The 18,762-nt window shown below is 29.5% G+C and overlaps 3 protein-coding genes across 4 annotated transcripts; all 3 read left to right on the forward strand.

The window, feature by feature from the left end:
* The first annotated feature begins 2,319 nt into the window (after nt 1-2,319).
* On the forward strand, nt 2,320-6,632 carry LOC112797721 (uncharacterized). 2 transcript variants are annotated; one of them, XM_025840790.3, is made up of 14 exons: nt 2,320-2,489; nt 2,886-2,981; nt 3,087-3,265; nt 3,400-3,472; nt 3,559-3,633; nt 3,728-3,838; nt 4,059-4,101; nt 4,962-5,055; nt 5,258-5,360; nt 5,441-5,536; nt 5,652-5,684; nt 5,826-5,925; nt 6,072-6,156; nt 6,259-6,632. In XM_025840790.3, the coding sequence occupies exons 2-14, from the start codon at nt 2,898-2,900 to the stop codon at nt 6,386-6,388; spliced, it is 1,206 nt and encodes a 401-aa protein (XP_025696575.1). In that variant the 5' UTR covers nt 2,320-2,489; nt 2,886-2,897; the 3' UTR covers nt 6,389-6,632. The 2 variants fall into 2 exon arrangements, with proteins under 2 accessions (XP_025696575.1, XP_025696574.2); XM_025840789.3 differs by having other exon boundaries at nt 2,345-2,489; nt 2,890-2,981.
* Nucleotides 6,633-7,720: 1,088 nt separating this feature from the next.
* Nucleotides 7,721-10,785, forward strand: LOC112794462 (AAA-ATPase ASD, mitochondrial-like). The gene is made up of 3 exons (XM_025836472.3): nt 7,721-8,418; nt 9,296-9,781; nt 10,171-10,785. Exons 1-3 carry the CDS (start codon nt 7,857-7,859, stop codon nt 10,632-10,634), a joined length of 1,512 nt encoding a protein of 503 aa, XP_025692257.1. The 5' UTR covers nt 7,721-7,856; the 3' UTR covers nt 10,635-10,785.
* Nucleotides 10,786-14,272: 3,487 nt separating this feature from the next.
* On the forward strand, nt 14,273-18,424 carry LOC112794463 (GDSL esterase/lipase At5g33370). Its single transcript, XM_025836473.2, has 5 exons — nt 14,273-14,548; nt 14,978-15,105; nt 15,521-15,763; nt 16,915-17,167; nt 17,941-18,424. The coding sequence occupies exons 1-5, from the start codon at nt 14,290-14,292 to the stop codon at nt 18,171-18,173; spliced, it is 1,116 nt and encodes a 371-aa protein (XP_025692258.1). The 5' UTR covers nt 14,273-14,289; the 3' UTR covers nt 18,174-18,424.
* The last annotated feature ends 338 nt before the right edge of the window (nt 18,425-18,762 follow it).

Consider the following 18,762-nt stretch of genomic DNA (forward strand, 5'->3'; position numbering starts at 1 on the left):
ATAATAGTACACTAATTATACTCTATTAGTTAGAAGACAATTATTTCAGTACTACTACTAAAAGTTACGAAGAAGAATATAATAACTCAAAATTATTAGAGGGAGAAATAGAACATATACAAAATAAGGGAAAAAATTAAACAAAGGGATTTAATAGATTTTGTAAGGAATATATACATGAAAAAAATAAGAGAGAGAGAGAGAATGTTATAAGTGGCTGGTGTGTGAGAAGGGAAAGCGTTGAAAGGATTTGAGGTTGTTCCTTGTTGGGGACAAAGAGGGGGAGGGAGTCACGTGGGGAACACGTTGGAGTTCACGTGCATGTGTTGTGGCACGTGGTCCCACTTTGCACTCGTGCGTCTCCACTTTGTCCCTTTGTAACCAGACACCTCCTCTCCACAATCATTGGATACTCTCTACCCTCACTATATTATTTCACGCGCGCCCCATTCGCGCGTCACATCCACTTCCCACCTCATAGCCAACTAGCAGTATGGTTCAAGTGTGTGTTTTCAAGAATGAGAATTTTTCACCAACTTGGAATTTGGTTAGAATGAAGCTCATTTTAAAATATTCAAGACATTGACTTTTATTATTTTAGAAGTTAGAATAATTGGATTAAAAAAAATGACTAATTGTTTATTAAATTGAAAAAATTGACTAATTAATGATAAAGATAAAAAAATTATTTTATCCAATACACTAATAAATACATTTGTTTATAGTTAAGAAGTCATGACATATTGTGTCATTGTTATCCTAAGTTATTATGTACATAATCTAAGTATTTTTGAAATTTTTATTAGAAATTATTAAAATATTAAAATTTATTTAAAAATTAAATTAAATTAAATTAAATATTAAAAAATTTGATATATTATATGATACAGAGTAAAAGCTATAATTTATATTTTATTATATATGTACTATATTTTTTTTTCCAAAAATTTATATACTAGTCATTCTATAAATATGGATAAAAATTTTAAATTTATAATGCAATTTATTTTACTTAATTTGGCAATTTTTTAAGAATAATGTATTATTTTTATTCTCAACATTTTTGTACTATTTAAATTTTTAACATTTTAAAATTATTTTAATTTTGTCTCATCGTCAATTATGTTAACAGATCATTAACGGCAAGATAATATTGAGACAGTTTTAAAACGTTAAAAATTTAAATAAAACAATTTAAATATTAATGACAACTTTAATACTTAAATATTAGAGACAAAACGATACTTTACTCTTAAATGAATATATCCGACGGGCTTTCACTCATGACTAATAGTAAAAGTAAGAGGTCATGTGTTCTCCTTCCATGTTGAACGTATTTTAGAGTATGCGATTGAATGTTTATTTTTCATCGGAACATAATAAATTGTGATATATTAAAATTTTTAGCTGTGTTTGTTTTTTGGGAATGGAATTGAGATTGAGGATTGTACTTGATAATTAGATATTATAATTAAAATTTTAATTTTGTAACACAAAATTTTAATTTTTTAATACTTTAAAAAGGCAAAAACATAATAGACTAAAATTTTTAAGAATAAAAATTAAAATTTTAAATTTATTTCTCAATTTCTATATTTATTTTAAATCAAATAAAATATTAAAATATAACTCAATTTAATATATTTTACACAAAATATAATACAAAAATTTAATTTAATCTTTCTTCTAATTTCTATTTTTCGTCTCTATTTCTCAATCTCAAACTCCCTTTTAAACACAGCCTAAGAATACTTAGTATTATTTACCCCAAACTTTCAATATTGGTATTAAAAAGTATTTGTTATATCCTAATGGCTAAATTAGTCTATCAAGTAATCTAGATTATATTAATTAATAGTATTTTGTACATATACGTGCATGAGATGAACTATACAAAAATGATTTAATATTAAATATACTTTAACGTAATAACTAATGTTTGGAATATAAGATTTACTAAAATAAAAGTTACAAATAATAAATTAAAATATAGAAAAAATTTTAAGTGTATCTAGAACATTAGTATTTCAATTATTTTAACCGTTAATTTTAATTAATATATATTATATATATTTTTTATAATTTAGATCAACGGTTAAAACAACTGGAACACCGATGTTTCAGGTACGCTAGTAACTCTTCCTAAAGTATAAATTAGCAAAGTAATATTTTTGGACAGAATTATCAAAATATAATATTGACTGCCCTAGCCCAGCCTAGCCCAGCCCAGCCCAATCTACTTTTGTATTTGGGCTGACCACGGCCCAATTAACTGCATCAAGGTTCATATTGGGCCTTAGTTATGATACCCGAGTCCGTAACCTATATCATTCTAAAACCACGAAGCACACAGCTCGGAACACTTCGATATAAAACAACAGAGCTGAGAACCCGAAGTCCCGCCACCGCCACCGCCACCGCCACCTCCGCCGCCACTTCCACCAGCTCACCACAACCGTCCTCTATCATCGTTTCATCTGCTCCTTCCTGTAATTCCTTTTCTCTTATTTTCTTATTTGTTTTTATTAATAAATTTCACTCTGTATTTTGAAACTTCCTTTTTATTCTTTCTAATAACATGTTTCTTTTTACTTTTTTTCGATTCGTATGTTAATGAATTTGAAATCTGAAACAATTTAGAGCGCAGAGAACGGTATCTTTTATGAGCACCATTTGGAACATTGAACTATTCGTAGTTACTAAGTGAATAGAGATAGAGCTTCTGTCATTACTTGCTTTTTGGTGTTACTTTTAGTGCTAAGGTTCACATGGATTAAGGGATACTTACCTGTTTGCATACTCATTTACTCTCCCTGTAATTGTAGTTTCCTTTTATTGTATTTTGAGTTTGATGGAAAACTTTATTTTTCTCTCTTTTTTGAAAGTTAGGCTTGATAATGGGATTATCCGCAAAGAAATCTAAGAAGATGCGAAAAAGTGACAGCGATTCGGATGACTACAATGATATGGAGTTTGAAGAGGTAAGTCAAGTGTTGGTGATGCAAGGTTTCTAGAATGTTGTGCAAGTATAGAGAGAGGTTCATTATTTTTTATTCTGTGATTGAGGGGTTGTTTTTGTGATGCAGATGGAGCAGGAAAAAGATGATTTTGACGACGATGATTATGGTGAGGAGGATGAGGAGGAACAAGGAGAAGAGGAAGAAGATGGAGAGGAGGGAACAGACGAGGAAGACCAAAGTGGATGGAACAATGATGAGATGGAACAACTTGAGAAAGAGTATAGGGATCTTCATCACCAGGAGCTGTAAGAATTCTTAACCTTATAGTGTTATTCTGTAGCACTTAAGTTATGATGAACCTATTATGTTCCCTTTCCAATCCATATGATTGTGTGGATTATGAATTATGGAAAAATAACGTTCTATCTCCATTCTCTAGATTTAATTTGAAGAATTTGAAGCATCATAAGGATGAAGATCTCCTTAAAGGACAAGCTGTAAAAAGCCAAAAGGTGATAATTTTGTTTAGATATAGTTAATGAACATTTTTTCTTTCTGTTTTGGTTTTATATTAACATCACTGACTTATGTCTTCAAGGCCCTCTGGTACAAAATTCTTGAGCTTAGATTCTTGCTTCAGAAGCCATTTTCAAGTTCAAATAGGTTACCTCAGGTCGTTTCCTATCCCAATTTTAAGATTTAATGCAATTTGCTATTCACCATATTTGAGTTTCATGACTGATGATAACACAGAATATTGTCTGCAGGATCCAGTCAAGTCTTCATTTTGTGAAGCAGATGAAAATGTTAGAGTAGCATACTCAGATTTGATTACTTCTTCCAAGGAGACTTTAGATTCTATATTGGAACTCCAAGAGGTGTGTTTCTTGACTTGGAACTTATATATGAAAAGATAAAAAAATACAAGTTTTTTATGCTTGTTTCATGTATGTGTTTTAGTAACTTTATTGTTTCATATCTAATACATAATATGTTGTCTCATTTGAAGATTATGAAGATATTAGATTATCATATGTACAACATTATGTTTAAGCTTCCCTAGTTTCAATAATACTGACACTACTTTCCTCATTGCAGGCTCTATTTGAAAAGAACCCATCTATTACCCAAGCCACAAGCGGTAATTGATTTCTTTAATAGTACTTTTTTTTCCTTTCTAGTTTCTTATATAATTTTATCCTCATTCGCTTGCTATCATTTCATGCTATGTTAAGGTCTTGTTTATTTGATGCTTGTAAGAAATGGAGATAATACAAGCATTATAACTGCTTTAGGTGTATGGATTTTGTTGCAAGGGTTTCTGTCCACAGAGTATGACTGACCTATCATAATCATTCATCTACTTGATCATTGAAGTGAGGTTCTAGTCACATTAGTCAATCAAGGAATAAAACATTTATGCAAAATAGTTGCATGAATGGAGAGAACAAGAGTTGGGAAAATGACACTGTTTGAAGTTGAATGTTACAAGGGTTTCTGTCCAGAGTATGACTGACCTATCATTATCATTCATCTACTTGATCATTGAAGTGAGGTTCTAATCACATTAGTCAATCAAGGAATAAAACATTTATGCAAAATAGTTGCATGAATGGAGAGAACAAAAGTTGGGAAAATGACACTGTTTGAAGTTGAAAATCATAAGTTTTGAGAGGGAAGAAAAAGTGTATGCATGGAAGAATTACCTAACTATCTGGTGAATCTATTTTGTGCTTAATATACAGTCATAGGAATGGGTGGCACGGGTCATGTACAAATATTTTTGGGTGATTCCTCTCTTTTAGCCAAAATAATTTGTTCTGCTATGACTGAATCAAACAAAAAAATATAGCTTAACATGAAGAGTTCTTGCTGGCTGGTTACTCCTTTCCAGTTTAAAGATAATTCAATTTTTTTTTGGTCCTTAATATTTCAATTTTTAGGCGCTTTTTCATTTTTTTTCTTGTCCTTTTTAAAGAGAGTTTTTCCTTTCTCTTGAAGGTCTAGAGAGGTCATCAAAAGATTTGGAAGTTTCTAAGAATTTGGATGACAATTTTGATCAAGAATGGTCACAGATTTCTCAGACACATAAGAGGTATTATTGTAATTTTTAAGTGCGTACTAATTGTGTGCAGCATGAATTTTTTCAATTCGGTGCATCATTAAGATTCTTAGCTCTTCTTTTCATGTATAATTGAAAAATTTTAGTATTTTGAATTTTTCTTACAACATTGTGATACAATCTTCATGCATGTTTATCTGGCTGATTCTGTTCATTATTGTATTGTATCTTTTAGAATAGCATCTTTCAGAGACAAGTCAATCAACAAATGGCAGAGGATGACACAAGTGACAACTGGTGCTGCTGCCATTAAAGGCAAATTGCATGCGTTTAATCAGGTCAGGTTCTGAAAGTGGGCTGAGGATTTTGCAATGTGAGAGGCATGTTATTTTACTCATAATATGTTGTTTCATAACAGGATATAACTAATCAAGTTGCTGCTTATATGAGGGACCCCAGTAGAATGATCAAACAGATGCGGTTGAGAAAATCTGCTGTTAGTGTATTTGGATCTGTAAGTTGGTCGCTTAATCTTAGTTGTTATAGAAGCGTTCTGTGGATTTCAGAGTATGCTAGGCTTTACTTTTAACCATCATATCTACTCACTGGCATATATCTCCACTGTCCAGGTTCACGAGGCTAAGGATAACATGAAAGACGAGGTAAGAATTATACATTACTGGTTAATTTTAGTATTGATTTGTCAGCAATTGTGTGCCTAGTAAGTGATGATTAGCAAGTAATGTTCTCTCTTGTCATTGTAGTTTTAAACATGACATTGTTTTATAATTCACTCTGCTCAGGAAGCGCAAACTGATGGTGATCCTGAACTTCTGGATGATTCTGAATTTTATCAGCAATTACTGAAAGAATTTTTTGAGACAGTTGATCCTAATTCATCTGGTAAAACACTTTGTGGCTGAAAATCTTCACATATAGCTCTTTTTTCGCCAGTGTTTTTAATTTCCTGGCTGAATATTATGCCCTTAAACTCTGTTCTTTAATAGTGTACGTCAAATACCTCATTTTCTGTTATTTCTCTTTTATAGAGACAGCATTTTATGCGTTGAAGAGAATGCAAAAAAAGAAACGAAAAATTGTTGATCGCCGTGCCTCAAAAAGCCGCAAGATAAGGTATCAAGAGACTGCCAATATTTTTGAGTTTCTTTCCCTGGGTGTGTTGTGTTTCTTTCATCATATTAACTGAACAAGCTTTTGAATAATTTGATGTTGAAGGTATAATGTTCATGAAAAGATAGTAAACTTTATGGCCCCTCAACCCATGAATCTTCCACCTATGGCTCCAAAGTTATTTGAGAATCTGTTCGGATTGAAGACTCAAAGATCATCTGCTGCAGCCTCATAATCATGGTTGGTAGACAGAAACATATGTTGTATCAATTTTCTAACACTACCAAAAGAAATTTAATTTCTTGCCCGTGCAAGCCAAAATTTTGCTGTATGTACTCCATATCTATTCAGGATAGATGTGCGTAAGAGATTTTGATTAATTTAAGCTAGCTTATGTTGTTTTCGGTGCCCACACTTTTAAGAAGGAACAACATTACACAGCCATAGAAATATAACTAGAATATGTTGCCACATCTTTATATTATCTCTTCAGCCAAAGAAAGATTAAAGTATGCAAGGATTTTCACTTCTAGTAGAGGCCAAATCACTTTTGGGCTTTTGGCATTATCTCCTCAACCATAGAAAGGTTAAAAGTATGCAACGATTTTCACTAGTGGAGAGAATGCTATCTACAATGAAATATATTATTCAATGTAAATGTGAACAAATAATGGTTGACAAATTTTTTTTTGTGACACAAGCTAATTGACATTTTTCTTTTAAAAATGGTACAACTAGTTGGAAGAACAGACAAAAAGTGATAATCGGTGGAGTAGTCAAGTTAATAAATATAAATCATATTAGATTTCACATTATTCTGTTTCATATATTATATATATAAATAGAAATGAAACAGAATAATATAAATTTGAAAAATAATAATACATTACTCGAAATTTCTATTTTTGAATCTTTATTATCACAAATGAAAGATGTGAAATAAATCAATTTCAAGTTAAAGAAATAATTGAATATTCATATTAACTGATCAATTTATTCTCTCCATCTTAGTCTGATAGATCCTCTTCGAAAAATTATTTATTTTTTAAATTGATTTTTGAAAGTTCTTTTTTTAAATTAAATTTGTCTTTTAAAAATTTTAAATTAGTCATATTATTTTTTTTTGTTCTTGTTACTAACAAATTCAAAATTTGTTGATGTGGTACATTAGGTGATATTGACCACAACATCATAATTAGTTACTAACACGAATTGAAAACTAATTTAGAGAATTAGTAATTGTTTAGAGACAAATTTAACAATTTATTCATTTAGTATGAAAGAATGAATGACACACACACATACCCATTCATAAGCATGCATGATTTGCACTCTTTGGAACCAGCAACTGCTCAAAATAAAACCCGCTACTGCCCATTAAATGTGAATAACCATGAGTGGTTCTATCCGTTGTTTGTGCAATCATCACTTATACTAGTGATGTATCTGTTTAATCTCATTTTTTATTGGCCCATTATAACCAAGTAATGTGCTATTTATATTCATCAAGTACAAGTATTATATATTTGGAAGTGAGGCACTATGAATATTAGGCCATTTAATCTGATGGCCAAGTACCAAGTTAAGACCTAAGAAATTGATCGCCCACAGAAAACTAGAGATTCTTACTTGCTAAATCCTTTATTATATATGCTGCATGACAAACAAATCTTAGTGTAATTAACACTTAAGAAGGGAAAAAAATGGGGTTTGAGGAAATGTGGTCAAAAATAGGATCAATAATGGCTACCATAATGTTCATGTATGCCATGTTTGAGAAATTCTTCCCTCCTCACCTCCGTATGAATGTCCAAAAGTACACACACAAACTAGCATCCTTCTTGTCTCCATACATCCAAATAACTTTCCCTGAGTTCGCCGGCGAGCGCCTCAAGCGAAGCGAGGCCTTCACGGCCATCCAAACATACCTGAGCGCCACCTCTTCCCTCAGCGCGAAAAGGCTGAAGGCGGAAGTGGTCAAGGACAGCCAAACCCCGGTAGTACTGAGCATGGATGACAGTGAAGAAGTGAGTGATGAGTTCAAAGGTGTTAAGGTTTGGTGGCTCTTAAACAAAACCACACTCAAAACGCAATCGTTTTCGTTCTATCCAGCTTCTGATGAGAAGAGATACTACACTTTAAGCTTTCACAACCGTTATAGGGACCTCATTGCTCACTCTTACATCCCTCATGTCTTGGAAGAAGGGAAAGCAATCAAGATCAAGAACAGGCAATTGAAGCTCTACACCAACAATTGCAGCACTGGTTGGTATTATCCACCTTCCATGCATGAATACTTCAAAATTTTCATAGAACTTCTGCACATACTCTAAGGCTTTACTATATACTATTTCTAAAGTTCTGTACGCCAGAAAGAGTTTAATTCTGAGCTGTTGATAGTGTAAACTATTTTATATAGTCATTCATTTTAGATGATCATTCAAGTGTTGATTGTTTAAAGTAATTATTTTTGTCGATATATTGATACGAAATTAGATACATTTGTAATATTCTTTTATACTACAAGTGCATTAAAATTAAATTATATGTTAAAATTAAAAAAAAAACTTTATATTTGAAATAAGAGTATTTTTAATCATTATATTCTCATTTTTACATACTTATTAGTCTCTAAATTATATTTTATTGTAAAGAATTTAATTAGAAAATCAATTTTTTTAGATTAATTTCAGCTAACTCTTTTAAAAATTAAAATGATCTTTTATCTTAAATTTTAAATTCCAAAGTATAAATTCTAAATCCTCAGAAAATAAGAGCTAAAAGAAAATTTTACTATAACAAACAAAAATTGAGTATTTACAAATTGATTTCCTATATTTATTCTATAGGAAATAATAAGAATTTCCCGTCCCCTTTTTCCAAACAATCAAGGAAAACAAAGCATTTGTAAATTTTGCTTTGCATCCAGTCCAATATATCAATTATTCACATTGTTTAATATTTTCATTATCTGTCTATACTTTTCTTAAGGATAACTTTTCCTAAGGGATAACATATTAAGATTTCAATAGACACCCTTAAACTCTTCAATGCATTATCCAATCAAATCACTAGCTATGGAATTGTTATATTTATGTATTGAATCTTGCTGAATACTTTTACCTATGTCTGTGCAACAAAGGTTGGTATGGATGGAACAGAGCAAAGTGGAGCAATGTGACATTTGAGCACCCTGCAAGGTTTGAGACATTAGCCATGGAGCCAAATAAGAAGGAAGAGATAATAAATGATCTTATTAAATTCAAGAAGGGAAAAGAGTACTATACCAAAATTGGCAAGGCATGGAAAAGAGGGTATTTGCTATATGGTCCTCCAGGTACTGGAAAATCTACCATGATAGCCGCAATGGCGAATTTCCTATACTATGATGTCTATGATCTTGAGTTAACATCAGTGAAGGACAACACACAATTGAGGACCCTATTGATTGAGACATCAAGCAAGTCTATCTTGGTGATTGAGGACATTGATTGTTCCCTTGATCTCACTGGAAAAAGGAGAAACAAGAGAAATGGGAAAGGGAATCAAGATAATGATGAATCTAATAAAGATCCTGTTAAAAATGCTGAAGAAGAAGAGAATAAGGATAGTAAGGTAACATTATCAGGTAGGAACTTATGCCCCCACTATATATTTTTTCTTTGGTTCAATTATATAGAAGGGATATATTTTGCTTTTATAATTGAATTTTATATTTAAAAAAATTTTAATTGGATTATTATATCAATTTTAAATTTATAATTATATATTTACTATTTAAAAAGTATTTAACTTAATAAAATATGCTGATACATATTCGCTAGTAGTGTAAGATGAATGAAAAAAATTTAATTACAAATTAAAAACTTGTATAAGAATCTAACTAAAAATTTATAAAATATAAAAATTTAATTATAAATTTAAAAAAATTATAAAAATTAACAGAATAATTTAATCTATAATTTAATTTTGAGGTGGTGAAATTTTCTTGATCTGTGTCACTATTATTATATATAGGGCTATTGAATTGCATTGATGGTATTTGGTCAGCTTGTGCTGGAGAGAGGATCATAGTTTTCACCACGAATTTTGTGGACAAGCTTGATCCAGCACTAATTAGGAGTGGAAGAATGGACAAACACATTGAGTTGTCTTATTGTTGCTTTGAGGCTTTTAAGGTTCTTGCAACAAACTACTTGGACATTGATGATCATCATCACCATCACTTGTTTTCCATTGTTGAGAGGTTGTTGGGTGAAGTGAATGTTACACCTGCTGATGTTGCTGAGAAGATCATGCCGAAATCGAACTCTGATGATTCGGAGATATGTTTGAAGAACTTGATTGAGTTTCTTGAGAGTGCCAAGAAGAAGAAGGAGGAGGAGGATGAAGAAGAATCAAGGTTGAAGGAGGAGAAAGAGAGGGAAAATGGAGAGTTGAAGAATAATAATGGAGTGAAAGAGAATGGTTTCATCCACTGATTTTGGAATAAGGTAAATAAAGCCACAAACAAATAGAGATCCAAATGTGGTTTTGTTTTGTACATGATATCATGATTCCAATGATACATGAAATGGTGTATGCATGCTTTGAGTTACTGGAATAGTAGTATAAATTATGAGTAAAGGGTCAAATTCGTGTTTAAAAGATTATTCGTTTTTTAAATTAATTTTTAAAATATTTTTTTAATCAAATTTATCTTTCAAAGATTTTAAATTAATTACATTAGTTCTTCTGTCATTTTCTTTGTTAATGGCGCCAACATTTGTTAATATGATACGTTAAGTGATATTACAACATACATAAGAGTCTTAATTGACTATTAGCATGATAAACTTATGAAATTAAATCAAATCAAAACATAATTAAGAGAAGAACTTGAGGTATTGGAATCCCTCAATTTGAAGTTGATTTGATCTAGTTTCATAAATTTATCATATTGGTCGTCAATTAAAACTATTAGATGTGTTGTAGTATTGACGTGTCACATCAACAAATTTTGATATTGTTAATAATGAGAGTGACAAAAAAACTAAAATAACTAATTTAAAATTTTTAAAAGATAATTTAATTAAAAAATATTTTTAAAAATTAATTTTAAAAAAAAATTTTAGAGATTAATTTAACTATTTATTTTATAAATTATAATATAATATATATATATATATATGGTTTGTAAAGATTGCATAGGCGTTCAATGGGCATGTATATGGATGTATTGTATTGTATCTTATATATTAATAACGATTTTATTTGCTACTTGTTAGTTGTTATTATAGCTGCCTTTTTGTTTTTCAACAAGCATAAATAAATTGCCAATTCAACCATGAAAAGACTTTGGTACGGAGATAGTATAATGGGTTAAGTACATACTTTTTTTTAGTCTCTAAGATTTGGGCTAAAATTTAAATTTGTTTTTAACTTTTTTTTTATTAAAATCATCTTTAACATTATAAAATGTTATAAAATTATTCTTTTATTCATAAATAATAATTTTTGGAATAATTTTATCTTTAAATAAAAATAAAAAATATTTAAAAAAATAAACCACCCCCACTCCACCCCTCCCACTAAAAAAAAAAATAAAAGACGCAGAACATAAAAAAGAGAAAAACAGAGAGAAAAAAAAAGAAAGAAGAAGGAAACAAAACAGAACAATAGCCGGTGTTGAATCACTGACGCCAATCACCGTTGTGCGGAGTTCTTGTGGGACCTCAACTTGAAGCGGAGACATGACCCAGAGAAGTTATAACGGTTCGGATCTGTCTGCAAGAACTGAATCGGAGTGGAACTGAAAATGAAAGGTAGGGGAGGAAGCTTTCTGTCGTCACGAGTGCAGGTTCTGGCGAGGACAAGTCAGGTAGTCACGAGTCGTTGTAGCTATCTGTCGTCTTCGTCGTTGCTTCGGTCGCGAGTCATGAGTCACGGTAAAGGTTCCGCGAGGACTAGCGAATGCTTTCTTTCATGATCGTCGTTCAGCGAGAGAGATCGAGAGTTGTGTTCATGTTTTCTGCTTGAAGAGGGTTTTTCGGGATAAAAAGGGTTTGGGGTTCATGTGGCGTATGGATCTAGAACCTCTGGGAAGAAGGAGATGAAAAAGAGAAGACTTGTTTTTTCAGATCTGGAACCTCTGGGGTTCATATTCTCTCTTTTTTTCTCTCTTCTCTATTCTCTCTTTTTTGTGTTCTCTCTCGAATTTGAAGGATTGAATTTTTGAATTTTTTGTCTTGAATTTGAATGTAGTGTTGTTGTCGATAGATTTTTGAATCTGAATATATTGTTGTTGTTGATTCTGTGTTAGCTTTGTTTGATTTTTTTGGAATTAAAAAAATAAATGGTGTTATTATTGTGGTGGATTTTTGAATCTGAATATATTGTTATTCTTGATTTTGTGTTGGCTTTGTTTGATTTTTTTGTAATTAAAAAAAAAAGTTGGTATTGCTATTGTTGAAGATTTGCATGGAGATCGAAGAGAGTGGAGTAGGGAGGTGACTGAGGTAAACATACAGCAGAGTGAGGAGGGTAAAGGGGAAAGATAATGATTAAGGGTATTTTAGTCTAAAATTTTAAAAAATGATGATTTTATAACGTTTAATAAAGTTGAGGATGATTTTAATAATAAAAAAAAGTTGGAGACGAATTTGATTTTTACCCCAGACTTTAGGGACGAAAAAAATATAAATCCTAAAAAAAGTATAATCTATCTTAAAAAATTAGTAAAAATAGAATGATATATTTTTTAGATATATGTGGAAACTCAGGTGCAGTCGACTTCACGTAAAGTTGATAACTGAGAGTCGTTAGATGATTTGACTAAATTTTCATCTAACGGCTCTTATCTATCAACTTCACATAAAGTCGACTGCACCTGAGTTTTCACTATCTAATTATTTATAAAAAAAAAATCATTTTCTTTATATTTTTCCTTTCTACTATAGTATGCACCTAAATAAATAATTAACTCAATAATCAATATACATTGATACTTATTAGAGGAGCGTTATATTATGGCACACACAACAAATTGCACTCTTGATCGATTTGTATGTATCAATTTCATGCATTATTTTTTCTTTTATTTCTTTAAAAGTATCGATATTTAAGTTTTACTAGTGCAATTTTAACATACCTTAATTTGAATCTACATGAGATGGTTAAAAGTCTTCGATTAAAGAATTTTTTCTATAAAGTCCCACGTAATCTTAAAAAAAAAACAATTATTATATTTTAAATTAACTTTTAGAATAAATTAAACCTGCTTAATTTTTAATATTTTCTAAAAGAGAGTGAACAATTTTAACTTTCATTTATTCCTTTGTAAATTTATTAATTAGTGATTTTTCAAAGAGTAATGTTAAGAAGCCAATTTTTTTCAGCTAGCATTATCTATTTTTTAAATATTTTATTTAGTTTAAATATTAAATTCTAAATCATAAATTCTTAACTCTAAACCTTAAATTATAAATTATAATTTTTTTAAAATAAAAAATTTTTAGAATTAAAAATAATAAATTAATTAATATTAACTAACTAAAAATTAATTTTCTATACTTTCTCTTTTTCAAAACATAGTTCACTACTCAGAGTTTATACTTTATGCCATTAATAGAAGAATTTTAATCGCCTCAGAAGTGGGAAAGAGGGAGGTATAATGGACATTTCACAATTGATTGTGAAAACAAATTGCACCGCAGTCTTAGCTCCTGTATTTAAATTTCTTTTAGTAGCATCAAAATTCAAAACAAGGCCCAAACATAAAAATCTCATCATTTTTAGCTTTGTAATCTTTAATTCATCCAAATTATTGGTCGGTACGAAATCAAAGTAGTATGCATATATTAATACATACACACACATTGTTGTCACATACTCCTAATAACTACGTATCCATGTTAATACTTAATACCAATCAATTATCTCATTTAAGCTAGTTAAATTGCCACAATTTTTAGAAGTAGAACTTTAGAAACGTTAAATAAAATTGAAGTGCACCAAAAAGTGGGGTCCAATGCTAACAACAAAAAACGTATGTGCCTAAATATATATATGGGGTAGAAATTAGTATATATATATATATATTGATATATGAATACTTGAATCATCCGAGATAATAAAGCTACATATCCGTTCATTGCAATGGCAACAAAAACGTTATTATTGGTTGATTTTGGTATGGTATTTTTGGTACTTATGAATGTTATTATTAATGTACCTAGTAGTGTTGAAGCTAGGCCAAGGGCATTCTTTGTGTTTGGAGATTCACTTGTTGATAATGGAAACAACAACTATTTGTTTACAACTGCTCGTGCTGATTCACCTCCTTATGGTATTGATTTTCCAACTCGCACACCAACTGGTCGTTTCTCTAATGGCTACAACATTCCTGATTTCATCAGTTAAGTAATAACATACATGTTAATTAGAGTTTAATTTTTGATAATGTAAAGAATTTTACATGTTTATTTAATTAAATTTATTTATTTAGATTATTTAGACCTGATTATCTTTACATAAAGAAGTGATTTGACATATTTGATTAATTAAATTATTATCTAATGAAGTAAATTTGAGTTAGTCAAGTGGTCAACTCACTCATCTACTTAAACAAGTGTCGGAAGTTCGAATCGCGTCTTGTACACGATGTCTGTTGAGAATACCGCAGACAACTAAAAAAAATTGTTATCTAACGATTTTTAATTATATTATATATATAATTGGTTATTCGTATAAAATTATTTTATACTAAGAATGCATTAATTATTATCATTATTGTTATTTTCATCATCTTAGTACTCATGATGTATCTATAACAAGCTTGGTTCAGGTATGAGACTTGGTGCCGAATCTACATTGCCATACTTGAGTCCGGAATTTAAAGGAGAGAAGCTCCTAGTTGGTGCCAATTTTGCTTCAGCTGGAGTTGGAATCCTTAATGATACTGGAGTTCAGTTTGTAAGTTAATTAATAATTAATTAATTAATTAATTAATTAATGATTACTCATTGCTTACGACTAAAATTAAAGTGCAGATATTCTATTGAATGTGACATTGACACACAACCAACTATATATGTTGAATTGTTGACTTGGCATTGAAGTAATCTAATTGAGTAATAATGCTATACCATAAAAAAATAAACTAAGAATTTTATTTCTTTAATATATAAATTTATTTTTAGTAGATTTGGTTGAAAAACTAATTCAACTTCAATTATTACAAAATTATTTTTCTTGAGCTACGAAAAAAATATACAGTTTACCTTATTATTTTATATTTAACAAGAATTAAAATCTAATTCTTTTTATCATAAAAATTATGGTAATAAAAACAAATAGTTTTTCAATAAGCTTAATTTAACATTTGCAGTTGAACATAACAAGAATGTACAGACAGCTAGAGTATTTCGAAGAGTATCAAAGGCGATTAAGTGCACTAATCGGAATTTCAAAGACAAAAAGATTGGTGAAACGTGCATTGATACTCATAACTGTGGGTGGCAATGATTTTGTCAACAACTACTATCTAGTTTCTCCTTCAGCAAGGTCTCGTCAATATCGATTACCCCAGTATGTCAAGCTTCTCATCTTTGAGTACCGAAAGATTTTGAAGGTAATTAAACAAAGTGAAACATGTGAATTGTAATATCTCATGAGAAAATTGGTGATGCTATATATATATATATATATATATATATATATATATATATATATATATATATATATATTGTCTCTGAGGTTTATAGTTTTCAGTATTCGATTTTCACATCAACGTGTTGTTGCTAATGTTATGGTTTCCATTTACTACTTTACATATATTACATATATATATATATATATATATATATATATATATATATATATATATATATATATATATATATATATTGAAAATACAAAACTACTGAAATATTATTGAATGTATATATGAATTGCTTGATTGGTTCACATTACTTTTGTTTATGTGAAGTTGTAAGTTACTTATTCTATATCAAAATTAAGTTTGATATCTCTCAAAAGCCAAACAAATTAAAGAATTAAACGCTATCATTCTTTATGGAAAAAGTTTGTAATAAACCATTTTTTTGGGGATAAAATTCAGTAAACCATTATATAATTATTTATTCAGTCACATTTAATTTCTTTTTTAATATATTTTAATTTCATATTACGGCAAAAAATATATATTATTATTTATTAAAATAAAAAATTTAAATATTTTATATAATTAAAATAAGATATTAAAAATAATAAAAAATTAATTTATATTTTAATATAAAAAATATCAAAATATCATTACAATTTATCTAAAAAAATATTTTATATTTTATATATATGTATCTCGTGTCTTATAAGATTTTAAAATTTATATGTCTGTGTGTTTCGTATCGTATCGTATTCCGTATCCGTGTCAATGTTCATGTATCACAGTGTATGACTAATATAGTATTATATTTAGCGCAACAAAAATCAAGTTGAGTTGGTTTAGTACTTAATTCAATAATCTGCATAAGTAAAGATCGGTGGTTTAAATTCTGTCTTTTATATGTAGCAACTTATTAGTCAACAACAAGTTCTTAAATAAAGCTCTAAAAAAATGTGAAAAACCAAATTTTAGCACAACAAATTTAATTCTACAGAATTTTTAAAATTCTTTTGCCTATTATTATTATTATTAGTTTCCCTCATCACCTGTCTAGAGAAATGAAAACCTAGATCCTACTACATCTTTGTTGATGAAAAAATCAAATAAATGTGATGTAGAAACTATATGATATGGGAGGAAGGAGAGTAATTGTGACAGGGACGGGTCCACTGGGTTGTGCTCCGGCTGAAATGGCAATGAGAAGCAGAGATGGTCAATGCTCACGTGAGCTCCAAAGAGCTGCTTCACTCTACAACCCTCTACTTCAACGCATGCTTACAAACCTCAATAACAGACTTCGCAGACACGTTTTTATCGCTGCTAACACTGCGCTAATGCACAATGACTTCATCAGTAATCCAACTGCATTTGGTAATTATCTAAACTACTCTCGAAATTAACTTGACTTGTTCTTATTATATATTTTCTTGTATGGTTAATTATTACATTATTTTTAATACAATTACTAAATAATATGAAAGTTTTAAATATTTCATAATGTTAATAACTTTTTCTTACTTTTTACAAGGACTTATTTTAATTTCTTTCATTAGTGTAAAAAAAATGGGAATTTCAAACATAAAACGCATTATTAAGTTGATTTAGATTTAAAAAAAAATGTATAATTCATAGAATTTATTATTAATTTAGAATTTTGAATCAAAATATATCATTTAACTCAATAATTTTTTACAATCCAATTCTTTTACTCTTTTGATTTCTTCTCTCATATCACAATTTTATTCACGACTACTGCCTCACCCCCGTCTTCTGCTGTTGCCGACCACCTCCAGCCACCCTAAAACTTAGATCTTAAATTTTAAATTCCGAATTCTAACTAATATAAATTTTAAATTATTCTAAATTCTTATTTAAATTATAATTCCTAAATAGTAAATTGATTTTAATTTGTTTGACTTTTAAATATTTTTTCTACTAAAGTTTTGAATGTTTCATTGTTTTAAATTTTGGATATTTATTTTTATGGTCCATTTCTTTTTAATTGTTAGCTGTTTTTTAAAATTAATATCCCGAATTAATATTCGCTCCTCAGACTTTTCAACCTTTGATTGTATCTTTTCTTATCATTTATTCATTGAAATTAAAGTTTGATGAGAAGCTATATATTCCAATGAATTGATCAGGATTCACAACATCAAAAGTAGCTTGTTGTGGGCAAGGACCTTACAATGGACTTGGTGTGTGTTCACCAAGCTCCAACTTGTGCCCTGACCGAAGTACGTTTGTTTTTTGGGATCCATTTCATCCAACTGAAAGGGCTAATAGAATTATTGTCGAAAGAATCATGTCAGGTTCTACAATATACATGAACCCTATGAACCTCAGCACCATTTTGGAATTAGATGCTACCACATGATCAGCAACCAATTCAAGATATTATTTATTATTTATTTACATTCAGTTATTTTTATTTATTTGTTTGTAATATTACAAGTTGTTATTATACAATGAAAGGTGGCAAATGGCAATAATGTTACATCCATGACGCCTCCCTTGTCTTATTATCATTATTGTGGCGGTTTTATTTGACTCATTCTCTTGTTATGTCACTTGTTAATTTGATGTGTATGTGGTTGGGGTTGGAAGAGAAATGTCTACTACTTCTAATGATCTTGAATGATTCAATGTCCACAACGAGTCAACGATGGAAAGAACCGATACTATTGACCCAACACATTCCTTTCCCTCTCTATTTTGACCACTTTCATTATCTCCGGTTTTATATAAATATTGTTAAAATTAAAGTTACATTTTTTTTATATTTTGATAATATTTTTTTAAGTATTATTTTTTAAAAGGTATTATTTAATAATAAAAAATATTATTTTAATTTTAACAACACTTTTTAAAATGCTATAATTACTTAACATAATTATACTAGAATGATCATATATAGAGAGGAAACGAGGATATAGGTTTTATTTAAAATTAAAAAAAAATATTCT

Source organism: Arachis hypogaea, chromosome 4, assembly GCF_003086295.3.
Source record: "Arachis hypogaea cultivar Tifrunner chromosome 4, arahy.Tifrunner.gnm2.J5K5, whole genome shotgun sequence".
NCBI classification, from domain to species: domain Eukaryota; kingdom Viridiplantae; phylum Streptophyta; class Magnoliopsida; order Fabales; family Fabaceae; genus Arachis; species Arachis hypogaea.